The sequence below is a fragment of the Muscardinus avellanarius genome, assembly GCF_963383645.1.
Source record: "Muscardinus avellanarius genome assembly, chromosome: 22".
Lineage (NCBI taxonomy): Eukaryota > Metazoa > Chordata > Mammalia > Rodentia > Gliridae > Muscardinus > Muscardinus avellanarius.
The window spans coordinates 4,697,074-4,724,213 of NC_137808.1; the positions used below are offsets into that span (position 1 = coordinate 4,697,074).

The following is a 27,140-nucleotide window of genomic DNA, read 5'->3' on the forward strand; positions in this document are numbered from 1 at the left end:
AGTCAGCTGGGTCTGTAGAGTAAGCTTTGGGAATAGGCATGTGGAGTTTCACCAGGAAATAAGCCCTTGGAGTGACAAAATTTTCTTGTAGATTGAAAGTATCTGGGTGAGAAAAGGAACAGATCTCTTCTAGTTAAAAATGGATGCATGGAAAAGTGTTTATAGAAATTCTTTTTCTCTTGTGGATTTTTGTGTTTGGCAGCATGACCGTGACTAATCTGGTTTTAGTTTAAAATCCGAGTGATTGTAAGGTCTGCACACTGACTTTGGAATGGCTTGTTCTCTGCTAGAACTAGACCAGCTAGATCACAGTTTTTCCCGTAACATGCATGCTAGTGGAATTTTAGCTGACAGGTACTTTTTCGCTGTTTCTTTCTGAGCCAAAAATAGTGAAGTCAAAGCTGAGGCTCCGCTCACTTCCCATCTTCCAGCACCCACTTTTCTGAGCCTTTTCAGGAGTCAAAGATAAGTGTTTCTGAAATGTGAGATTCTAGACTCAAGTTTTTCCCTTTAGTTGCCTGCTATCTATGCAAAAATTTGAATTACTAGAAGATTGTCTAACAGTGCTAGGAGGTGCGCATGTACCAAATGCGGAATCCAGAAGAACTTGTTAGACTGTTTGGTTGCAATTAGTAAATTTCCTTTGAAGAAATTTTTAGCCACTGTGGAAAGTTTTATCATTTTGTGTTCAAAAGCCCAGAACAGAGTGTTACCTATGTCCATTTGGTGACAGAATTATAGCTGCAAATACTTTTTTTTTTTTTGGTGGTACTGGTGTTCCTGGAAACCCTTCTCCGGGCTACACTCCCAGACCTATTTTATACTTTTTTATTTGGAAACAGGGTCTCTTAAGCCAGCGCGGCTGGCTTCATACGTGCGCGATCTTCCTGTCTCCGCCTCCCAAGCCTGGGGATTACAAGGGTGCGCCACCACGCCCAGCCAAAGACAAATTTTTAATTCCACGCCCCCAATCTTTAGGATATGAACTTTCTTAGACTGTCTCTACATGGTTGCAAATTGGCTGCTGTAGCTCTCACCATCATATTTTCACGTAAAAATTTAAAAGCTGAAGCTAGCATATTTAGTTCCTCTCTTCCTCCTCCTCCTCTCCCTTCTCTTCTTACTCCTCCTCTCTCCTTCTCTTACTCCCCCTCTCTCCTCTTACTCTCCTCTTCTTCTTCCTCCTCCTCTTCCTCCTCCTCTTCCTCTCCCTCTTCCTCCTCGTCCTTCTCTTCCTCCTCTTCCTCCTCATTCCTTCTCTTCTTCCACATTCCTCCTCCTCCACCCTCTTCCCCTCCTCCCTCCTCCTTTTCGTCATCATCCTCCTTCTCCTCCTCCTTCTCCATCTCTTCTTCTTCCTCCTCACACAGGCTAGGCAAGTGTTCTATCATAGTCCTTCTTTGGGTCTCTTTTATAAAGAATGCAAAACACTTTGCTAGGATTCCACAACAGATTTACTTTTGTTTTTTATTTTTATATTTGTTTTGGGTAGCTCTTTGCTAAACCACTGATCTTCACGTTGACACAATCCACCCACCACGTGTGATTGATAGGTCTAGAAGTCAATCTGTTCTCTTAGGAAACAATAGGATATAAACAAGTCTTCTCCATGAGCTAGCTACTGAGAAAATCAGGTACCATATAACTATAAATTTTGGTTACATGTGAGAAAATTACATCTTCATTTGGGAACTTTAGTCTGGATTGTCTAATTAAGAAGGTCAACATGCCAACCTATACCCTGTTCTTTCTGTGTGTTACATTTGGCTTTACAGAAAACTGAGTTCAGAGGAAACTTGAAATTTGCATTCCTAACAGCTTTTAAGGAAAGTATTTTGACATTATATTTGCTTTTTTTATGGACCCAAATGATAACCCACCCTCAGCTATTCGCCGTGAGCATTCACGGCTCTTTGTTTCTCTATGAAACAAGGCACTGAGTCAGGTGGGTGAATATAGACAGAAAAATCACGTGACTACTTTCACCAACCTCTTACTCAATGGAACTTTGAAAGGTCATTTGCTGCCTTCACAGGACAAAGATGATATTCTCAATAAAGATTTTGTTGCCAAAGCGAGCAAATGAGACTCTGGAACAAGAGGCAACTTGGTTGATTTCATAGAAACAATTAAACCGAGTTGAAAATCTACTGTAAATGAAAATTGAAAATGAATTAAGTCATCAGTCAATGTGAGGTGTATGGTTACAGCTCTTGTACATATTAGGAAAGGTTGAGAAAACGAGTAGCTTGAGCATTGCCAAGCATTTTGTTTTATTCTAAGAGAGGAAAAAAATAGTGAGCTGGCAGTGTTTGAAATTGGCTGCAAAATATTACATATAATGATTTGTTTTTATATTTGCATGAGTCCCATTGATCTAATATAATCATATATGGAACCTCAAATTAGCTAATGAAATGTATTTTCTGGTTTTGCTTGTTAATCTTTCCTAGTAACCATGAGTGGGGCCTTTTAATTTGACATTTGAAAACATTTGTATTAATAATAGCCCTTTTATAAAATGTTCCCACTTCTTGAAATTTGACATTTGTGAAGTTAATGCGTATATTTTCCTCTCTAGTTACAAGTTACTTCCTTCATTTTATAGCTTTGGGATGGCTGCCAGTGACTTGCTGCCTCTAAAATGATGATGTTGAGAAAGGAAGGATTATGTTTTATATGTAGTTAGATTTATTAGGGCTGATGTGGGTTTTGTGCTCAGGAAAATGAGTTCACACAAGTCATTTGAAGATTGTTGGGGCTCTGGCTTTAATTCAACCATCAGAATATTAGGATATGTTAAAAACTTTAATACCTAAGCCATATACACAGTTAAAACTAGCTGTTTTTTATTGTAATTTTGAATGTAGCTCACATCCAAGTATTGATGTTTCTTCCTGCATGAACAGAGCACTGAAATCCCAAGGAGTCATAAATTATTTTCTTTCCCCTATTCCTTAAAATAATGCATTAAAAATCTAGAATTTCTAGTAACTTCCTATTTTGGTCTCATTTGTATTAAAGAATTCAATAAATTGGGTATGGGGAAAAATCAGTCATACCCATTAATTAAAATGTATTCTATAAAATAATTTCCTGATCTGTGGATGTGAATATTGAGACTCTTTAGGGCAGACATTTCTCAGGAATCTGGGCCATTAAGAACAGAAATGAGAATCATAGTGTTTAAGAAAATTTATTGGCTTATATAATGGCATATTCTAGAGCAATCCTGCTTCAGGTATAGACAGCTATATCCAGGAATTCAAGCAGGCTCAGCTCTGCTCTCCTCCAAAATATTTCCTTTCTCTGACAATTTTTTCCCAAAAAATTAAAAATAAGAAAATAAAGCGGCAAGCACCAGCCACTTTATGTCCAAAAGACTGCAAGTCTCACACAGGCAAAGGCTTTAATTCCATGCCATCTCAGTTAAAAGTCAGGAAAGGACATTCTACGTCCAGAAACCCAGTGATCTCACCCTTGATCCAATCTCTGTATCTAGAAGGTTGGAATGTATCAGTAGTGGGCAAAGAGCAAGTCGGGAGCAAGGTTCAGTAAACTGTTTGTTTGTTTGTTTGTTTTTTGGTACTGGGGTTCCTGGAAGCCCTTCTACGTCCAGGTTACACTCCCAGACCTATTTTTATATTTTGATTTGGAAACAGGGTCTCTTAAACCAGCGCGGCTGGCTCCGAACCAGTGCGATCCTCCTGTCTCTGCCTCCCAAGTGCGGGGATTACAAGCATGCGCCACCACACCCGGCATCAGTAAACTGTTTTAACAAAGTTTTCCAAGTAGTTTTAATGCATTTGAGAACTACTACCATACAAAAATTGCCCAGCGCTGGGCAGGTATGCAACCAGAGAGTTCTGGGTAACTTCAACCCCACAGATAACACACAGGAAAAAAAAAAAATCTGAGGACCTGATAAAAAAATAAAGAGGATGAGCAGGTGCTGTGCTGCCAAGAAGACGGAAGCTCACAACAATGCGATTTCAGCCCAGTAATACATTTTGCTTTGTGTCTAATGCTGTTACTTCTCAGAACACTGATGACCGTGAATACTCCTCCAGAAATCATCATTCTAATTAAGCAATTTCTCCTCTAGGATTACTGATTTTGTGTAAATTTTTATCTTCCGATAGGTGGATAGCCAGTCCTGAAAGATTTCTGGACCATGTTATTTTCTTATCAAATGCTACCTGAGCTCCAGCATACAGCCCAGTGCAGCTAAAGCCTTCAGTGATGGCCCTTATTGCCCCTCTCTGATATGTAATAAGATAAATCTGCCATGTTTCAAAATTTCTCACATAAAATATCAATAACGGCTATTGAATTTTTAAAAGGGTAGCCAGCCCTGAGATGTTATCAACGATGACTTAAAGATAATTGCTTATGAAAACACCGAAGAAGGGAGATGAATACTTTTTTTTTCTTTTTTTTTTTTTTTTTTTTGGTGGTACTGGGGTTCCTGGAAGCCCTTTTACCTCCGGGCTACACTCCCAGACTTATTTTTACATTTTTATTTGGAAACAGGGTCTCCTAAGCCAGCGCACGGGGCTGGCTTCAAACCTGCGCGGTCCTCCTGTCTCTGCCTCCCAAGCGCGGGGATGACAAGCGTGCGCCACCACGCCTGGCAGATGAATACTTTTTTACACTGTTCTTGTTGTGTTTTCCATTTGACTTAAGGCGTTTACGCTTACTGTCCAGAGGAAGGCAGTAGAATACATGCCACTGTTTCTCAATTTATCTGTTCTCCGGAAATCCTAGGGGCAGTGGTTAAAAATGTAGTTCCTCCAGCCCTTGTTGGTAGGGGGCGGGGGAGGCTGGAAGGTGTAGCTCAGAGGCCCCTGGATTTAATTTCTAATTCAAAAAATAAAAATGTACTTCCCAAAGTTCTTTTTTAGGATATTCTTTTTGGGGAGGTCAGAGATACAAACATAAAATTTGTATGTTTGTTTATTTATTTATTTATTTATTTATGGTACTGGGGACGGAACCCAGGGGCATTCTGCCTCCAGGTTACACCCTCAACCTTATTTCTTATTTATTTTGAAACAGGCTTTCATTGGGTTGACAAAGGCCTCACTAAGTAGCTGGGGCTGTCCGTGAACTGTGATCCTTCCGTCTCAGCCTCCGGAATGCTGGGATGACACGCATGCGTCAGCGCGCCTAGCTGTATTTTTTATTATATTCTCAAGGCATTCTTATTATGGAGTATGTTTGGAATAGATGCTGCGGTGGTTAATGTTGAGGATGCCGGAGGCACAGGCAGGGGATGGAAGCATGGCAGTATCTCTTACTACGGGGTAAGCTCCATAAGCTCAGCCAGGCTCAGACGTTAGCTGCCGTTACTACTGCTTGTTACGGGCCTTCTTTTTCTCCTGAGTAACCTGTCCATTTACTATCATTCTTTTGCTGCAGATTGAAGACATGCAATGGGGAAAGGGAGTCCGGGAGATTCCGTCTTCAGTGTGCACGCTGCCCTGCAAGCCGGGCCAGAGGAAGAAGACCCAGAAGGGGACCCCGTGCTGCTGGACCTGCGAGCCCTGTGATGGTTACCAGTACCAGTTTGATGAGCTGACTTGCCAACATTGCCCCTACGACCAGCGGCCCAATGAAAACCGGACGGGCTGCCAGAACATCCCCGTCATCAAGCTGGAGTGGCATTCTCCGTGGGCCGTGATCCCCGTCTTCCTGGCCATGCTGGGGATCATCGCCACCATCTTTGTCATGGCCACGTTCATCCGCTACAATGACACGCCCATTGTCCGGGCGTCCGGGCGGGAGCTCAGCTACGTGCTGCTGACCGGGATTTTCCTCTGCTACATCATCACCTTCCTGATGATAGCCAAGCCCGACGTGGCCGTGTGTTCCTTCCGGCGCGTTTTCTTGGGTTTGGGGATGTGCATCAGCTACGCGGCCCTTTTGACCAAAACCAATCGGATTTATCGCATATTTGAGCAGGGCAAGAAATCAGTGACAGCCCCCAGACTCATAAGCCCAACGTCGCAGCTGGCCATTACGTCCAGCTTGATATCGGTCCAGCTCCTGGGGGTTTTCATCTGGTTTGGCGTCGATCCCCCCAACATCATCGTAGACTATGATGAGCACAAGACCATGAACCCCGAGCAGGCCAGGGGTGTGCTCAAATGCGACATCACGGACCTCCAAATCATTTGTTCCTTGGGGTACAGCATTCTGCTCATGGTCACTTGTACTGTGTATGCCATCAAGACTCGGGGCGTCCCAGAGAACTTCAACGAGGCCAAACCCATCGGTTTCACAATGTACACCACGTGTATCGTGTGGCTCGCCTTCATTCCGATATTCTTCGGCACCGCCCAGTCGGCAGAAAAGGTAAGCGAAAATTCCCCTTGCGCCGCGCGTTGCCAAAATGTCTTTGTCAGCGTTGAAGCCACCTTGGTTTGTGTAGAGGAAGCGAGCTTAGCTATGCAAGATGGTGTCCAAAAAGCAGGAAAAGACTGGACTACGAGACATACACACCGCAGAAGAGCCAAACTCACAGTGAACCATGCTATGCTTGGCCCACGTGGGACTGCCTGCAGGTAATCTTTTGGAATTAATTTCCTTTACTGTAGAACTGGGTGATATGTGTGTGTATGCCTCCACCATCTTATACCCCGTAAAGATGCGTGACTGCAATGCCCTAACGAAAATATTTTAAAATATCCTTATCTTTGGAAAAAATAGTGTAATAAGAGGATCCTATATGAGTCGATCTAACCTATGTAAATTAAACTTTCCTATCCGTTCACTGTCTACCCCATTGCCCTATACAAATATGTCTTTGGGAGAGAAGGTGGCCACAATATGTGTTTCTCATTGGGTATGTATCATGGGCACTCTTAGCTATCCCCAGAGATGCTCCTTTTTTCTCAGTGGTGATCTAGGCCGTTTCTACCGACTTGACTTATATCTAGCATGAAAGCTATCTGATGTGCTAGTATGTGCCCGTCGTGCATGCGGGAAGTATAGCCAGATGGGCGAATAGAGCAAAGGTCTGCTTATTCCACCCCAGGCTCCCTACAGCTGTGTGTACAATAACCACTGTTAGCGTATAGTGAGGCCAGCCGAGAGGCAGGAAACCATCTAATTGTGAAAGTTCACAGTTTTCAAAGTTAGGGGGCTATAATACGTGGATACAAGATGTGGTCAATTCACAGGCCTCCCATATACTAACATATGTGCATATGATGCTGGGGATGGAACTCAGGACATTCTACCTCTGAGCTACATCACATCCCTACCCCATTCTATTGTTTGTTTGACTATGTGGTACTAGGGCTTGAACCTGGGAACATTCTACCTGTGAGCTACGTGCCTCAGTCCTTTCTTTAGAAAAATTTTGTTTTGAAACAGGGTCTGGCTAGATTGCTAAAAGTTTTGCCATGCTGCCTGTGATCCTCCTTTCTCAGCTACGCGGACACTGGAATTATAGAGGTATGCCACCATGCCAGGCTTTGTGTGTGTTGGTGGGGGATAAGGATTAATTCCATGAGCATTCTTTCTCTGACCTGCATCCTCAGCCCCCCCTTTTTGAAACAGGGTCTTGCTGGGTTGCTGAGAGCCTCAATAAGTTTCTGAGGCTGTCCTCAAACCTGCACGCCTCCTGTCTCAGCCTCTCAAGTACTGGGATTACAGGCTTGGACCCTAATGTGTTGATTTTTAATGCAGTGGACAGAGTTTAGCTACAGGCTCTGCCACGTGTGCCGAGTAGGTACCCCGATATCATGATTCTAAACATGGCTTATACACGCAGAGTTCTATGCTATCCCAGCTGGCTATACGTTTGTGTTTGTGCAGTTTGGACAAACCAAACATACTGGTCCTTATGATATGTGGAGTCTGTCAGTGGGTTTAAGCAGCTCTGACACATTGGTACGACTGAGGCCAGAACTGCGGCCTAGAGTAAAGATTGATTTCCTGGTAGGACACTGGGTTGTTGAGGCTCATTCCATATTGCTTTGGACAAATCTCTTAAAAAGACTCTAAAATGGAAAAAAAAATAATAATTCAAGCCGAAATGTGTAAAAATACACCATCTACTTCCTGGTATAACTTGAATCTAATCTTTCTTTATTCCTCCTCTGTAGAAAGGATTAATAGCATTAAGCGGGTTTGCCAGCTGAGAAGATAATCTTTTACTTAAATTGTATGATTCAGAAGCTATATGTTAGGACTATACTTTTTCCTAAGTGAATATTTTGTGAAAACACATAGAATTCTAAAACCTAGGAAAGTAAATGGTTCCAGATTATGGTCTTAGTCATAAAATGTCTTAGAGACCACATACTCTTTAAAATATGTGGTCCACGAGCATGGTGCACTTCCCACAGTATGTTCCAAGTTCTTAATGCATGTTTATCGTCTGTGACACCAACTCAAATTTCATTTTATTTGCTCTATCTACGCCTTGGCCAAGGGAATAGTAAAATATGGGTTAGAGCAGTGAAATACAGTAGAGAGAAGAACAAAGTATGCTGGTCAGTTGATAACCAGTGCATTTTTATTGGGTGTAGTGGCATTATCAAAGCCTATGGAAATAACTGTTTGATTATTACAACAGAAAATAAGTTGAGCTTGGTGGGGCACATCTGTAATCCCAGTACACCAGAAAAAAGAGGAGGATTACAAATGTAATACCAGCCTCAGCGACTTGGTGGAATTCTCCGCAACCTAGCAAGACCTTGTTTCAAAATAAAAAGGGCTGGGAATGTAGCTCAGAAGTAAAATGTTCCTGGTTTCAATACCCAGTACTACAAAAAGAGAAAGAAAGAAAAGAAAGGAAGAAATAAAGAGAAAGAGAAGTAAGAAAGGCCTCCATGAGCAGGTTAAAGACAAGACATGAATTGCATCCTATATATTTATCCTTGGGGAATATAAAAGTTGAGTGTAAGTGTGCTTGATACTTACAGTAGTTTTATAGAAGCATCTTGTCATAGTGTCTTTGACAGTATATTTTTATCATTTCATTTCTAGTCATGTTTATGGGTTTTTTCAGTAAGGTCATGCATATAACCTATTCACCTAAAAAGCTAAAAATGACAAAAGGCTTGCAAGAATTACATTCAGCAGTTTCAGTTGTTCTGGTAGACATGGCAATGGTGGAACTGGAGTTTTGGGGGAAAAATACGCTATGTCCAAAGCCACGTGCTTTTTATCCCCAAGTTTGAGAAAATACACATTTCATTGTGGATGTTTGATGGGTTATGATGTTTTAGATGTGGTTCATGGGTACAGTTAGAGACGCTGAATTGCAGAACAGGAACAGTGAATTATTATCTGAAAGTACACACACATACACACACACACACACACACACACACACACACCCTAATGATAGGCATATGGCTAGAAAAACATGAGCGATCAATTTTAAAATACCACTCTGTGTACATGAGACCATGGCGTTTAAATGGTGGAAAGGGACAAACTGCCAAGAGAAACAAAGAGACCACAGCAAAGGGTGTTCCTGCCAAGCTAGACCCACAGAATCACGTTTTCCATTTTTGTTTAGATTTAACAGTTTTTAAGTGTTTTAAATGGAAGAATTCCATCATGAAAGCAAGAAAGGATTAGGCAGTGAGTTCAGTAATAACTGTTTACAACTTCAGAAAATTGAACTCATTTTGATCACACCCATGATAATCTTTGTGGACTTTCTTACTGGCTGAGTCCATTAGCACAGCAGAAAAAATAAGCAGGATTCTTATTTTCTGATTAAATATCAATCCCCATTAAGTTTATTTTTCTTCTATTAAGGAGGGCACAGGAGACGACTACACTTCGTCTTGTCATTGGTAACCTTTGATTTCTAGACTGAGAGTCTTGTAACAGGACCGGAGGTGGAAACAGTACTCTTTAGCCTTGGGAAGATGGTTCTAGTTTTCAGGTGTCATATGCAGGCAAGCTAAGCCTCGGCGTATGGGTATGTCTGTGTAGGAAGCTGTGTATGTTTTAAGTAGGGAGAGCTGATGAATCATTCATCCAGATCTTTTTAGCCAGTTGTCTAAAGATCTTTCCACAAAAGCCAATGCACTGTACAACAGCAGTCAGTGGATATGAACTGGTATCGCTGGTTTGGGGAACCATGCACTTTCATGTTCGCATTATGATGAAATTGTTTCACACTGAGTTTCTCAGACTGGGTCCCGTCCTTGAGTCAGGTATGATTGTACAGTGTTTCTTAGGCATGAGCAGGGAAGCAAGCTTTGAATAATTTGACTCTGCTGAGGGATGGTAAAAGTTTGGCCCAGGAGGAGCGGGCTGGGGTTTTTGAGAGGTCTTCCTCTGTATGTGATGTGCAGTTGTTGGGACAGGAAGAAACCGGGAAGAGAAAAGGGTGGGAGCGATAGAGGGTCAGAAAAAGTTGCCACAAGACAGTTGTGGCCTCCATGAAAGATGAGAGGAGGTATCCACAGGCCACTCCTCAGCACAGAACAGAACAGAACCAGGGGACGTTTCAAACTTAAATATTAGGGCGGCACACACTTGTAACCCCTGTACTTGGGAGGCTGAGACAGGAGAATCACGGGTTTAAGGCAAGCCTCAGCAACTTAGTGAGACCTTCAGTAACTTAGCGGAATCCTATCTCAAAATACAAACTAAAAAATAGGGCTGGGATGTAGCTTGTAGGTAGAATTCGGAACCAGCTCTCAGACCATCTCAGACCACAGCTCAGTGGTTCTCAGAACTGCATTCATGATAATCCCTGAATAATATGTAGAAAAATTATTATTGCATGTATGCCCCCCAGGTGATAGAATGGAGCTAGAAGGCAGCACAGAATTCTACGTTTGTCAACAAGCTTGCTGGGAAAACGCCAATGGCAGCCAACCATCTCTTTTTATTTTTATACTTTTATTGGTGCATTATAATTCTATATCACGGTGAGATACAAAGAGATCTGTATCTGCACACAACACTTGCCGTATCACCCCCAGCATCCGATCCCACAGTCCTGGAACATGTTAGCGAGATTGGTAGCAATACTTTCATATGTGGACGTAGCATGATACAAACTGCTTACCTCTTCAGTTCGGTTTCTTCTCCCCATCTTTTCCCCAACTCACTTCCACCATTTCACTGGTATCTCTTATTTATGCGAATACATTTTGGCTTTCTATTCTCTCCATCTTCCACATGCAAGAGAAAAAACATTGACCCTTGACTTTCTGGGACTGGCTGATCTTATTTCGCACTCTATTTTCTAGTTCTGTCCATCTTTACTCTTTGTGGTTGAGTAAAATTCCATGGTGCGTATCTATCACATATAATCATGGTTTGCCTCTCCAGAGCCCTCGTGTGGGCTTAAAATTCTTCCCAACACTATTTTATTTATTTATTTATTTATTTATTTATTTATTTTTCATTTTTTATTGGTGCATTATATTCATATATCATATTGGGGTAATAAAAAAACCTTGTGTGTACATACATGCACACATCACTGATTTAGCCCCTACCCAATTCCCACTCCATTCCCTCCCCGTCCCTCCCTCCCTTGTTCGGCTTAGTGGTTGACTTTGATATGTTTAAGTCCATTGTGTGTTTTAGAGATTTTCCTCTTCCCCCCTCCTTTCTCCTCCTTTAGGTTGTCTTGTTTGCTCCTCCATAGGATTTCCTTTTTCATCTAGAGTTCCTCCTCTGACCCATTTCTCCCTAGCTCTCGCATATTAGGGAAAGCATCTGCTTTCTTATTTTTTGTGACTGACTAATCTCACTTAGCATAATTTCCCACTACTTTAAAGCAAGTGTTATCAGTAAATCAGAACTGGAAGGGATTTGAAATCCACGTTCAGCTTCGGCTTGGAGCTCTATTAAGTGATCCTTAGATACCTCTTCCTGTCCAGATGTTTATTATCATTGTGGAGGAAAAATGGCTTTCATTAAGAAAAATTTACTTCAAGGTAAAGAATAGTAAGGGAAAGGAAGGTATGTTTCACTTTATTTTCTTTTTTGGGGGAAGGGGGACTGGGAATTGAACCCAAGGTGTTCTGAGTTATACCCCTAGCATTTATTTATTTGTTTGTTTGTTTATTTATTTAGAAATAGTCTTGCTAAGTTGCTGAGGCTAGCCTCACACCATGATCCTCCTCTCTCAGCCTCCCAAGTATTGCTAATATAGGAATGCACTGTCACACTCGACTCTTACTTTTTTATTTCCAATCTCATTATAAACTGCTTTTGTTAAATTTCAAAATGGCAGACAGAAAGGGGCAGTACTCGAAGGGAGCACTGCTTATGCTTCTGTAATACCTGACTAAATCTTTCTCATGCTGTTTCAGTAACTGAACTGAAAACTAAATCGTCTACTCTGTTCCAAGCAGAGTTAGGAACTGTCTTTCAGGGGGCAAAGAAGAAACTGGTTTTGTACCTGAGGAACCCAACAAGGTAGTGATCAATGTAGGCCTTCAGAGAAACACTGAATAGCATCAGAAGTGCCACAGTGACACCACCAAGAAGCTCAGGGGCATAGAGGAGGAAGGACCACTAGGTCACAGGAAACGTGATGAGTGGTCTGAAGTTGAAAAGCAGAGACGGTGCCGGCATCATCCAGGAAGAGCTCTTTATCACATGCAGGAAAGCGGCCAGCAGGGCTTTGTTTGCATCTGAAGGCAAACAAAGGAGACAGATGTCCATTTACATGACTTTTGACTCTTGCAATGTTAGAGAATTTAATAATATAAATTAAGAAAACCTCATTGTATTGTATTGGTAGTAGTAGTAATAGTAGTTGGAGTAGATAGATTTTTTGTGGTACTATGGATAGAACCCAGGAGCACTCTATACTCTGAGCTACCCCCCCAGCGCTATATTTTGTTGTTGTTGTTGTTGTTGTTGTTGTTGTTGTTGTTGTTGTTTGATTGTTTGTTTGAAACTGGGTGTCACTAAGTGGATCATGGAATTGCTAAGTTTCTGAGGCTGGCCTTGAACCTATGATTGCCCTGTATCAGCCTCCCAAGTACTAGAATTACAGGCATATGGTACCATGCCCAGCAAAACTTTATTTCATGAGCAAATTTGGACAAAGCATGAATTTCAACATCTTCTAAATTAAACTTTTGGAAAGAATCACATCTTTGTGTGAGTGTGTGTGTGTTTGTGTGTGTGTGTGTGTGTGTGTGTGTGTGTGTGTGTATGTGTTACTGCGGATGGAACCTAGGGATATTATGCCTCCAAGCCCAATTTTTTATATTTTTTTAACAAATTTTTTTTTGAAACAAGGTCTCACTGAGTTGCAAAGAGCCTCACTAAGTAGCTGAGGCTGTCTGCGAACCGCGATCATCCTGTCCCAGCCTCCCGAATGCTGGGTTTACAAGTGTGTGCCCTCACACCCAGATAAATCACATCTTTTGAATGTAGTATTCCATGGCAACTTAAATTTTTATAGCTTGTAAACTCAGAATACCTGTTATCTCTTTCTTCATTCCTTCCTTGCCTTTTTTTTTCTTCTGGAGCAGTGTAATTGTGCATTCAAAGTGGATTCAAAATGGAGCATTCACTTCATGATGATGTAAGGTTACAATGGGCCAGTAAAGGTGTACAAGATGAAAGGCCCCTTCTGCACATGTGGAGTTAAGCGTGGTCACCCCTCCCATGCTCTTCCTCCACCTTCTGCGTGCTACAGCAGAGGCAGGTGGCACCCAGGGCAGCAGAGCAGTTTTGTGAAGGGCCCTTTGCACTTTATTTTTGAAGCTATGCAAAGTCAACAGACATTAATTAATAGGGTGGGAAGGTGAGCACAGTCTGCTTTGGAATGGAAATTCCAGAGATCATCCTTGAGGATGAGCAAGAGAGAAGCAGCCAGAGGTCAGAAGACTATGAAATGCCTGCTGCAATCAACTGGCCAACGATGGTGCCAGACTAAAGAACATCTGAGGACGGGAGAAGACAGAGCGGGCTAATTAGCTCTCCCGAACTTTTGAAACATTAAAAGAGCATGTGAATATAGCATTCCCATCTTTCATTTTATGGTGTTTTGTTATTTAAGTACACATAACTTATAGAGTTTGTTCATTTTTGAGTTTTTGCAAATAACAGGGCCCACTATTTAATCTTTATGCAAATGACAACTAAGGAGAGAGAAGGAAGGATTCCCCCGTGATACCCCTGGAGTCAATCTCTGACCCATTTCCGTTTCTATACATATACACGTACTCACACACATGCATCAATATTTTGAACCCAAAGCCCTTATTTATTTCCTCTTGTAGAACGCTTAGTGAGAACCTCGACTGTGCTGAGCAACGTCTCCCAATGTGAGACGTTGCTGAGACCACGGGTTCCCGTGCTCTGACAGACAGGCATGCCAGTTGTTACGGCCTTGCTTCTGCCGAGCTGTTCTGTCTGTTCGTATTGACATCAGAAGCCTGTGAAACCACCTCGCCCCCGCTACCTGCTGTGACTCTGATGGTTGCTGGGCTTCTGTCTGAGCAGTCCGAGGGCACCAGCTATTTGCAGATCTGGTGCTCACCAGTGCCTAGTGGAGGTCCAGCCCCCTGTGCTCTGCCAGGATAACTCAGATCATTTCAGGGTGATCCTTTAGGATAATCGGAGTCTTACCAGTGTAGTTTATTGTTTAGCTAGAGAGGTAGACATTAAGAGCCTATGTAAAACTTAACGGGGCTAGAACAAGGAAATAGCTTACATCAAATATGCTCCTACCTTTCAGGGTTTGAAGAGAGAGAAGCTCAGAATTTGAAATTCTGCTAAAAGAGCAAAGCTCAACGTGAGACCTTGAGTCTGCTCCCCCCAAAACACTCTAGCACATGGCAAATGCTCAGTAAGGTAAAATAATATTCTTCTACCCTTAGCCATATTGTGCATGTAGGCATCGACAGGGGGATCAGTAGAATAGAAGTTAGCATCAGAGCCAGCCATGGTGGCCCATGCTTGCAATCCCAGCATTCGGGAGGCTGAGACAGGAGGATCGTGGTTCGAGGACAGCCTCAGCTACTACTTAATGAGGCCCTTTGCAAGTCAAGGAGACCCAGTTTCAAATTAAAGAACAAAAAATAGGGCTGGGGTATAGTTTAGAGGTAGAATGCCCCTGGGTTCCATCCCAGTAAGTACTGGAAAAAAAAAAAAAAAAAAAACCAGCACCACCCAGACTTTGGTAGTAGAAGCTGTAGCTTGGATTAGAAGGATGACAAGTACTCACCCTTAAGTAGTGGTCATCTACTTTTATACTTTTATTTTTGCATTTGTAATTATATTTTATAGTGAAGTACAAAGTGACCAAAATAGACATGTACTTAATATTTGATGTATTTCCCTCAGGAGCCTACCTCGTTCCCCCAAAATTTTGTAAAAATGGTAGTGATACCTTCGTATAGGAATAAAACATTACTGAACTGTTTCGCTCATCCTTTCTTCTCCCCCTCTCTGCCCCAATCCCTGTCCAGCCTCTCTCACCTATCCAAGTCTCTTTGTTCCTGTTTTCTCTCTAGATTCTACATATGAGAGAAAACATATAACCCTTGTCTCTGATATTAGTAAATCTCAGTTAGGATAGTATTTATGAATAATATTTACTGCCTGTCATTTTCAGTTATTTTGTGTGTGTGTGTGTGTGTGTGTGTGTGTGTGTGTGTGGTACTGGGGGTGGAACCCAGGGGCTTTTCTACCTCCGGGCTATACTCCCAGACCTATTTTTTACGTTATTTGGAAACAGGGTCTCACTAAGTTGCTGAGAGCCTCACTCAGTAGCTGAGGCTGGCTTCGAACCTGTGTGATCCTCCTGTCTCAGCCTCCCAAGCGCAGGGTTTACAAGTGTGCGCCACCACGCCCGGCTTGAGTTATATATTTTGTTTGATACAGCATTATTTCTACTCTAATGAAATCCATCCTTTTTCTGGTTCTGGAGTTTATATTTTTTTTTCTTCTGTGTGTTTTGTTTCTTTATGTATTTTTTTCTCTAGTGACAACTTGATAAACATGCATTCTTTTAGTTTTTTGCTTATCTTGGAGGACTTTTATTTTTCCATCAATTTTAAAAGATATCTTTGTGGATAGAGCAGTCTTGGCTGGAAGTTTTTTTTTTTTTTTTTTTTTTTTTTTTTCAGGGGTTGGAATACATAATTCTAGGCCCTAGTGGTCTTCATGATTTGATTTGAGAAGTCTGGAGTGATTCTTAAACATCTTTCTCTTATTGTTTTAAGGGGTGCTCGTGTAGGCAGCCCCAGTTCTGTGACCTAATTACTTGTAAAATAACAATAGTGACTAAGAATAGATAGTCTTCTTAGGTCACCGTAAGGATTCAGTGAGTGAATTCGTTTCACTGGTACCTGAGCACCAACACGAGGCATGCAGAGGCACATGTGTGCGTGTGTGATCGCATGTGCACAGGCTCAGTTGGAATTGCTGAGAAAATAGCAAGAACAACAGTACAGTGTCCTGGGCTGAACGCGAGTACACAGGGGTAGACAGCCTCTAAATAAATAAACGGGCAATACAGAGAATGTCTGCCCGAAGCTGATATCATAGAAAAAAGTAAAAAGGAGAGAAAATTTGCTGGGGCGGAGGCAATCTTGGTGATGATGTATAGGTTCTCAAAGCACTTGACAGACAAAGGAGTAAACCATGAAGAAATCTAGCACAAGAGACTTCTGGGTAGAGGGTCCAGCGTGTGCAAAAGTCCTGAGGCAGAAGTATGTCAGAAAATACTTGAGAAGTGACAAGGAAGCCAGTGAGTGCAAGAATATAGAGTCAGGCATTTGAGTGGGCATAGCAGCCCATCTCAGACGAGTTGATGAGTTGGGAACTCTGAATGGAGACACACAGTGATCCGGCTTGGATATTTGAATCACACACAGGTTCAATCTCTGTAAAGAATGCTCAAAACCGTGCCCGGTAGGTATTAAGTGCTTAACGCAGATTGGATATTTTTATTTGCAGTACTGGCATCTTCACCTTGAGTACATTTCCCAAAATTTCTTTAGGGATGATAGATACTTCAAAAGAAGAAGAAAAGTTCCATCTTCCCTCATCCCCTTACACACCTGAGTACACACTGTTTCTCTGCTGCTGAGGAGAATTCAGTCTGGGTTGGAAAATACAAGGTAAGTAACTTTAGCAATGAGCCTGGCATTAGACTCCGCCTAGGAGCAGTGGGCACCCCCAGCTCATGGAGCTGATAACCTAATTTCTGGGACCATCGACTGGGGCTCCCACATGCGATTATGCAGTCATATAAATATAGTATTTCCAAAGTGCTTGGTGGTGTTGGTTGGATGCATTTCTAGACGGGGCATCTTTTAAAAGGGAGGCATCCCTGCTGTGGTTCAACAATAAGAATTCTGCATGTAACATACTGTTTCAATGATCTCAGGATTTCTGGAAGCTACCGCACAGGAGTTTTCCTTTGGCTTTGTAGTGTGTGTGTGTGTGTGTGTGTGTGTGTGTGTGTGTGTGTGTGTAGGAGAGATAGATAGATAGATAGATAGATAGATAGATAGATTGAATCCAGGGGCATTCTACATCTGAGCTGTACCTCTATCCCTTTTCACCCCTCTTGCTTTCAGAAACAGGATCTTGCTAGCTTGAAGGTCCCACTGAGTTGCTAAGGCTATCAATGAACCCAAGATCCTCATTTCTCAGTCCCCCACATCCTGAGGTCGAAGGTGTGTGCTCTCACACAGTCTTCTGCAGGTGTGTGCTACCATGCAATTTTTTAATAGTAGAATTTAGTCAAAGGGTAATGAGCGAAGAAACAGTCCCATAGCACCCAATTTCAGTAACTGGACTTACCTCGTTTGCTATTCACGATAGTTTCTAATTTCAAACACTTTCTTGGTCCCACTAGTATTTATTGGACATGAGCTCTGCACCAAGTAACTCTCCACTCTAGTGGAGGGGGACGGAACTACAATGAGGTGAATCCCTGCGCCTTCATGGAGATTGCACTCTGTACAAAAGGGAGGTCAAGAGGAAACACAGGAATCATTAGAAGCAGTTGGAAGAACACAGCGAATCTGGGTTTGTTTTGTTTTGTTTTTTTTGAAGGAGGTGGCTTTCGATCAGAAATCTGCATAAAACCAGACAGCAAAGAAGAGGATCCGGGCTAAAGTTGGAGATCAGAGAAGGGAGGAGGTAAATGTGCTAGCAGGCCACCAGGGGCATCCATGCAGGCCTCTGGGATTTGGCCTGGACAAGATGGTCACCTAGGAGGCTCCGCACCCAGATGTATGTTGCAGGATGATCCCCTTGCTGCCCGTAAGGGGGACACCACGGTGGGGCCAGAGTTAGGTCAGAGAAGCTCGGCAGAAGTTTCTTCGGTACCTGCACGTTTTCCCGGAGTTTCTGAAATTACATCCTTGACACAATGCACAGAAGGAATAAATAAATAAGGAAAAGTGATGGACTCGAAAAATAAGGTAGTGCACTCTGGTGCCTTCAGGGAACTCCCCTGATCAAATCAATTATGTAGGCAAGGCTCTGTAACTTCCAGGAAGGAGGCAGATCTTACAAGCACTGTCCCCCGGCTCCTGCCCTCAATTCTTCCTCCCTTCTTCCGAAAAGACGGAGCTTTACAGCAGGTGCCTCTCACCTGCCCAGCAGCCGAAGGGGTAGTTCCCAGGCAGGAAACGTGCCTGCTAGGTGTTATGTTGCCGCATTCAGTCAGCAAACTTGATACACCTCCTTGCTGAGTCCTGGTACTGTGGATTTGGACTAACATGTACAGCGGTACAGTGAGTGTTCTGCACAATGCCAGGAGCTGCTGTTCACTCCGGCCTGGCTGGGCGCACCACTGTGTGGAGTTGCAGTGTGCACTCTGCAAAGCTGTGCCTGGCACCGGGGTCAGAGATGCCCAAGACGTGATGTCTTTGGTCCAGCAGGCAGCCGGGATACAGCGATCACCCTCGTCCTGGCTCCCTAATGAGCTCTCTTGTTTATCAACATCTTTAACCTGACTATAACAGCGGCTGGACCCACATCAGGGCACATTTCCAGAATATTCAAAGCCTCCAGTCCCATCTCCCAGACAGGTTCCCGGCAGGCTTCATTGTGGAAACCCATCAGAAGCCTTGCCGATCAAAGCAGGTAGCAGAGGTGAACTGCAGTCGGTTGATTTGGGATTCCAGACACATCTCTGGCACCATCTGGTCCTCTCTGAAAGCATCTGCCAGAGAGGCTCCCAGCTTGGGGCCCTCACACCAGGAGCAAGCTGAGACAGACAGTGCGAGAACCAGCAGATGGGTGCTCTGACCTCTCTGGGGGGTTAAGTGTCAACGCATCGTGTTGGAAGGAGGGGCAAGCCGCCTCCTGTTCCCTTCCCTGGCCTCTGTGTGCCTGTGTGTTTCTGATGTGTTCCAGGCTTTCTTGTCCTACTCTCTCTGGGTCCCTTCTATTGTGAAGAAATGATGTATGTAGCCAATGGTCGACTGATGTATTCATCCATGCATCAGTCAGTCGATAAGTATTAACAAATATCAGCATTGCAAGTATCACTGTCTAGGTGCTAGGGACAGTGAACGTTGACTAGGTTAGCACGCTGGTGGTACGTGCATGTTGAGCAAAGAGAGTAATCAGTCCATTATGCTGGAGGGTGGTGAGTGCTCCAGGAGGCCAAACACTGGGGCTGGGGTAAAGAGTCGCTGGAGAGAGGGGCGCTCCTTCAGGATTGGGATTCAAGGAAGACTCCAGTGATATTTGTGCTGCCTGTAATTAACAATGCATAGGACCCAGGAGGCAACCATAATCTGCTAGACTCGTTCGCATCACGATGCCGCGTTTCCTTTTCTTTCTACTATTCTTTGTTAGATATAACGCAGTAAACATAGCTTTGGTGTCACACCGGATAGGCAACACTTACCAGAAGATGGTTGCATTTGCTTACAGGTCGGGAGACTTAATGAATAGATGATAAATAAATTACAGATAGATAATAGACAAACAGATATAGTCCATTTTAGGAGCTGGTTTCTACCACCCATTCCCAGGGCGTCCTGGAAGGGAACTGAGAAGGCAAGGGAAGAGGCTACTCTTTGCAGACCACCTGCAGCCCTGCCTTATTTAACCTATAAGGTCTGCAGGACATGTTGAATCTTAGCCATAACATTGAGAATCTGTTTTATGGGATCAATTAGTTGAATCACATTTCCAGTTCTCTTTGCATTGTAGTACCAGAAACAGATATTAAATAAATTAGTAAATGACTCTATAATTTACCATGAGCTGTTTTGATGGGAGAAGGCTAGTCAGAGCAAGTGCAGAAGAGAAGGTTGCATAGGTAAGCAGACAAAAGGCACACAAATCCAAATACAGCCATACAGATTCAAGTTTTGTTAACCAGCTTTCCATTGCTGTGCCGAAATACCTGAGAAAAACAACCTGAAGTGTAGAGTTGTCTTAGATTATCGTTTCAGTGGTTTAATTTCCTGTTGGCTGTTTTGTTTCTGGACCTGGGGTGAGGTAGAGTATCATGGTGGCAGAACAAGGCTGCTGAGCTTAACAGCAGCCGGGAAGGAGGGAGAGGGAGAAGGGTGTTCCAAGAAAAAGCTGTTATTTTTGTTCCAAGGAAGAGCTCAGAGCCTCATGGTCTAGTCACATCCCATAGCACCATCACCCAATGCTGTTGCCCTAAGCTGTCAACACACAAGTCTTGGGTGCACTTCATAATCAAAGGCCAACACAGATAGTAGGTGGAGGCGCTTTTAGGCTCCATCGAGGGTGTCTAATGTCTATTTGATAAACACAATTATCTTGCAAAGAGAGGAGAGAGACATAAGACATAAAAAGGATGGTGATCATTAGTAAGGAGGTGTCCTCGGTTGTTTCCTACAATCTCTTCAGAAGGTAAACCTGTTTCTAGCCCATAGGGCTTACAGAAACAGCCTACAGGGCAGATTTTGACCACAGGCCGCCATCTGGAGAGACAGGGCACTGCTGAGCAATCTTTCCTGACTGCAGTGGGAGAGGAAGTCTCCATCCATTAGTTTGTGTACACAGCTGGCTCCCAGTTCAAGCTCCTTTTTTTTCCCCTATGGTTTTTTGTTTTTCTCTATGAGGATGCAATTTAAAACCATGTTGTGAGCCGGGCGTGGTGGCGCACGCTTGTAATCCCAGCGCTTGGGAGGCTGAGACGGGAGGAGCACACAGGTTCGAAGCCAGCCTCAGCTACTTAGCGAGGCTCTCAGCAACTTAGTGAGACCCTGTTTCCAAATAAAATATAAAATAGGTCTGGGAGTATAGCCCGGAGGTAGAAAGCCCCTGAGTTCCACCCCCAGTACCACCAAAAAAAAAAAAAAATCATGTTGTGATTAGATACAGATTGTCCCCTGAAGAGCTCATACTTTGATGTTCAGAGTGTATGCATTTCAGTCATAAGAGTGTAATCTCATCACTGGATAAACCCAGTGTGATGGGTTTACTGGGTGGTAACCTAGGCCGGTGGGGTGTGGCTGGAGATGGTGTGTCCCGGGAGAGGGGTGTGGCCTTAGGGACTCTACTTTTCTCTTTGAACCCCCTGGCTTACATGCATTTTGGCTTCTGACCTCTATGATTTGAGAGCGGAGCCCTTGCTCTCCCCATCTCTCTGATTCTCATGGCCTGAGCTCCGCAAACCTCTTCCTCACATGAACCGAATCCTAAATCTCCAAGAAAATTGTGAGCAAACAAATCGTCCTCCCTCTAAATTGTGTGGTCAGTTATTTTAGATGATTATCAGTGAGAATGTTGACAGACCCACATTTGTTGTTTACTGGAAACTTAAGTAGCATTATAATTCATCCTGTAACCCCAGTATTTGGGAGGCTGAGACAGGAGGATCGCATTGCAGGTTCAGGACAGCTTCAGCAAGTAGTGAGAATCTTAACAACCTTGCAAGACCCTACTTCCAAAGAAAGAGAATTGGGTTGAGGGTACAGACCGAAGATAAAATATCTATGTTCAATCCCTAATATCACATACACACACACACACACTATAACACCTGACAAATAAATCCTATAATACTCTCAGGTATAGACAGTGGGAAAAAGGACAAGAAGCAGCAAATTCTGCAGCTGACCAGAACAGGTCATAAAGGATGAGACGGGGACGTTTTGAAATGGACAAGGGACTCCTTGTCATGTCTGAGGCAGTGAGTGTCTTCCCACACCACGGAACAGAGCGAAGGAGGGACAGCTTTAGTTTTCAAGAAGAATAATTCCCCTCGTTATAAGGACGTGTTGTATGGCAAGCAGTGAAGTATGCATGCAAATCAGAACCTTCTGTGGCTCCCAGGGTCCGGTTCTTCCATCATCCACACCTCACTTGTTGCTCATAAGGCAAACATAGCTGGGCAATCTAGAGGTGGGGAGCAGTGGTTTTATGGTGTCTGGATAAATGTTGCTGTAAGGACATTGTGAGCCAGCACAGGCTGGAATCGATTGCAATGGAAGAGAAATTTCTGAGACTGATGAGGACGGAGTTAGCTGATGAAGACTGGGTAGCCCTGCCTGTGCTACCGGGAGGTCACAGTGGCAGGGGTGGAGTACTGGGAAGAGGCAGGGCAGCACCCCCATACCCACGGAGCAGGCACCACCTTTGTGTATGCTGTCAACAAAGCATGTACTCAATAACATAGGCTCAGCTTGCAGATCCCACCCCCTCAGGAACTGGATGACGCAGTGGGAGTGAGATTCTCATAAAAGTGCACTGGTTCTTTAAAATACTGAAGAAAAGCTGGGTGTGATGGCACATGCTTGCAATCCTAGTACTTGGAAGGCAGAGACAAGAGGATTGCGGTTCATGGCCAGCCTCGGCTATTTAGCGAGGTCCTTTGCAACTTAGATCCTGTTTTTTTTTTTTTTCTTTTTTTTTTGCGGGTGTGGGGATGGAACCCAGGGGTATTCAACCTCCAAGCTGCACCCCCAGCCCTATTTTTTATTCTTTATTTTGAAACCGGGTCTCACTGAGTTGCAGAGGGTCTCACTAAGTAGCTGAGGCTGTCCGCGAACCGCCATCCTCCGGTCTCAGCCTCCCGAATGCTGGGATGACAAGCGTGTGCCACCACACCCGGTTTAGATCCTGTTTCAAAATAAAGAATAAAAATAGGGCTGGGGGTGTTATCTTGAAAGTAAAATTCCCCCAGATTTTATCCCCAGTACCCCCCCACCAAAATTTTTATAAGTTGGCAGGAAAAGAATCTCTTCTCTGAGCTATGGCTACTAGAGGTATGGTTTAAAAGACATTAAATAAAGCAGAACTTTTTAATTTTCAATACAATTGAAAAATTAATTTTGAAAAACCTTTTGACATTTTTAAGGCTCTGAAAATCCTCTTCACAATTCGGCATTTAGTAAGATGTGCTTGAAAGATGTAGATACTTCTGGGCAGGGCAGAAAGGTTTTTTCTATGATGAAAAAAATATATATAAGCATTGTATAAATGGCGAGATAATTGATTTAAGTGGATTGATTGATTGATTGGTGGTACTGGGGTTCCTGGAAACCCTTTTACCTCCGGGCTACACTCCCAGACCTATTTTATTATTTATTTATTTATTTATTTATTTATTTATTTATTTATTTATTTTTGGTGGTACTGGGGTTCCTGGAAGCCCTTCTACCTCCGAGCTACACTCCCAGACCTATTTTTACATTTTTTATTTGGAAACAGGGTCTCCTAAGCCAGCGTGCACGGCTGGCATCGAACCTGCGCGATCCTCCTGTCTCTGCCTCCCAAGCACGGGGATTACAAGCGTGCGCCACCACGCCCGGCTCCCAGACCTATTTTATACTTTTTTATTTGGAAAAAGGGTCTCTTAAGCCAGCACGGCTGGCTTCCAACCAGCGCGATCCTCCTGTCTCCACCTCCCAGGCACGGGGATTACAAGCGTGCCCACCGCGCCCGGCCTGATTTTGGTGGATTTAAAATGGACCAATTTTGACTTGAGATGTGAAGCTGTGTCAGCTGTGAATGATTGCAGACTTGGATTTGATGCAGATATCTGAAGTCAACGAGGGCTAAGAGCAAAAATGAAGGTTGTAAACCTTTTCCTTATATCTTTCTAAATGTCTCCTGAAAAAGAATTCCCACTCACAAGGTATTTGAACTAGAAGAGGCTGTTCATATAATCAAGGCCACACCTTTGACTCTGTTATCCACCAACAGAGACTCAGATTTAATGGGCCTGTCTTGGAGTTTATTATTAGTGGCAGCATTTGACTTCTTTTAATTGGAGATATATAAATTGTTTCCCATAATGCCCTGAGAACACCTTAATATCTTTACACCTGGGCTTTTCCATTACTTTTAGAAGGCCTTCTTGAAATTTTTATTATAAAGTTAATTGTTGCTGTACAAAATTCAACACTGAGAATTTTAAATATTCTTTAGTTAGTCTGCTTCTTTTCATGACACTAAAATGTATTTTAAATTCACATGGGCTATTCTGTGCCCCCAGAAATATTTAAGGCATCACTGGGTGATATGTTACAGGCATCCCATTAAGCATTGGTGCCTGGATCCAGGACGCGTGATAGAAGCCCTAGTCCTCAAGACCTCAACCTGGAGTTTTGCCCTAACCTCTGGCACCCACCATGAGCACATTGGGTTGACATATGGATTCTGTTTCAGTATCTAAAGTAAAATGTTGATTATGACTAACTTTGCTTAAAGATTCCATGCTTTTTTTATAGTTATGGTATTTTACTCATTTATTTGCCATATTGTGTAGGAAGAAATGTCCGAAGGACAGACAAAATTAACAGAGAATCTCATCTCCTGAAAATCACAGAAGGGCCAAACTGACCCATGGAGCCTGAAGTAGAGATGGAACTTGCCTGCTGGGGTTTCTGAAATACATAATTGTTTACTGGGACTTGAGACTTGATGAGTGTAATGTGTGTGTGTGTGTGGAGGTGTCTCTAGATAGGTAAAGGCTACTGGGACCATTTGGCAGCTGTTCTCTTGAATAATATAGTGATATATTTTGGGGTATGTCCTACCTCAGCAACAGTTCAACCAATCAGGTGTTTTTTACATTATAATTGGAAATTCAAGCATTCATTTGAAATATCCCCAGAGTGGAAATTCTTTTCCAAGAGACATATAGGAAAAAATGCCGTACAACCAAAATATGTGACAAAATGAAGTTTGCATTGAACTTTTCAGAAAATAATACCATGACAGAAAGAAAGAGAATTACCGTCTCCAGGATAGGAACTTAGTTTCATAACTACATTGTTCAAAAGGCTTACAATAGCACCGCAATTTTTATGCTTCTCCATTGTTCTTTTTTTTTTCTAGTGGGTACTTAAAAATCAATTTATTTTTATTCTGCTGTGTACCAGGGGTATCGTGTTTGTTAGGATGAAAAAGCAATTTTAATTTAGTGGGAAATGGATTTTCTTTATTGCAGAGAAATGCAGAATAAAGGAGAGACACACCAAATAAAACTCTCATTCTCCATCCCAGGGGTTAAAGCAGAGCGATGAGGTTGGCAGAAAGAGAAGTGTAGATGTTGGTAATTCTGCTTGAATTTCTCCTCAGAGGTCTTAGTTGCTAGTGACAGCTCCTGGGAAACCACACAAATGACTTGGTTATGCCTGTCCTATGAAAAGAAGGATTTCAGAGCCGCAGAGTATACTGGTGTAGAGTCAAGGGACGGGCTCCGCAGGCGTTGACACCATCTACCTGTGTGAACGTGGCCCCAGAGTGTCTCCATCTAAAAAGTAGATTTTAACATTGCTTACAGTCTGTAACTTAATGATGAAACTAGTTTATAATTTACCCATATCATCTTCACCAAGATTTTTTAAGAATTCTAATTGACTATATGGTATCCCTGGGGAAGTTCATGTGTTACTGAATCTCTAAGTAGACATTCATTCAAAAGTCATATCTGCTATTTCTTCTGCAAGTATTACCTGTGAGATTTTCTTGCTATAGTTATTTGTGTTGGGGAAGAGCAGGGAGCAGCCGCTTGTCCAATAGCACAGCATTATTCATGTTCCTTCCTGTCTGCTCTCTCTGACTTGGCCACATGGCTTCAGTCCCTCGTACCTGGCACATTCTGTTCTTCCATGGAGTCTTCGCACATGTTAGAAGTTGAATATAGAAGCCAGGCGTGGTGGTGCACGCTTGTAATGGCAACATTTAGGAGACTGAGACAGGAGGGTTGTGGTTCGCAGATAGTCTCAGCCACTTAGTGAGGCCCTTTGCAACTCAGGGAGACCCTGATTCAAAATAAAGAATAAAAAAATAGGGCTGGGGGTGTAGCTCAGAGGTAGAATGCCCCTGGGGTCCATCTCCAGTACTGCAAGTAAAAAGTTGCAGAGAGAGATACATCACCTGGAACGATTTCAAAGCATCTTTTATATTCATCATTACTGTCCAGTGATATCAGTTATTAAACCTGCTGCCTTGATCTATGGAATGTGCCCCTCACTTTCCAGTTTGCAAAACATTTTAATAGCTATATTTTAAGTATCTGAGGTTTTTTGCAACGCTACATAATTCATCTTTTGGATCTAATGGTTTTATTCTGAGAAGGGGCCCACCGGGCTTACAAAGGGAAATATGGCACACAAAAAAACTTAAGATCTTCTCTTATTAAACAGAACTAGGAAAATTAAATCAGGCTGAGTTGACTTCTTCATGGTTTTCAGCAGACCTCAGGTACTAAATAAACACACATCCAATGAGCAAATGCAAAAAGGTTGGTGAAGATAACCTATCATTTGGCAATGTAGTGTTTTGAGATAACCCGCTGGGGTTTAATGCTTGGGAGAAATTGTACATCAAAACTGGCATCTGTTTAGAATGGCTCAGGGTAAAATGTACAGAATATTGATTCAAGGAGGCATGACTACCCAAAGTGATAGGGACCCTCATACACAGGGAGTTCAGAGTCTCCAGGGACTCTGACTCAGGATCACCAAATGTTGCAGGCAATAACAGAGCCATGTGCTTCTTTGACTCTGTCCAATAAGAAACAAAGACATCCTTCCTCCCAACCATGGGAAATGTGTTCTTTTCTTCAGTCTCTTGTGCCAACTTAGAATATAATAACCGTCATTCCCTGAGCCAATGGAAGGAGCCAGGGTGTGTCAGGTGGGTCTTACTAATTAGCATCTATCTCCAAAGCGAGTAGGGAAAGACTAAAGGATGAAAGAAGGGAAACAGGTTGA

General features: G+C 42.9%; 1 protein-coding gene across 2 annotated transcripts in view; it reads left to right on the forward strand.

Moving 5' to 3' along the window:
* The window catches only part of GRM7 (glutamate metabotropic receptor 7), a gene marked incomplete at both ends in the record, with an annotated part of 645,729 nt that overhangs the window by 538,062 nt on the left and 80,527 nt on the right, over positions 1-27,140 (forward strand). For both annotated transcript variants that reach the window (XM_080718117.1, XM_080718116.1), the window contains one exon: positions 5,422-6,357. In XM_080718117.1, the coding sequence (XP_080574243.1) occupies positions 5,422-6,357 (936 nt within the window). The remainder of the gene's footprint in view (positions 1-5,421; positions 6,358-27,140) is intronic.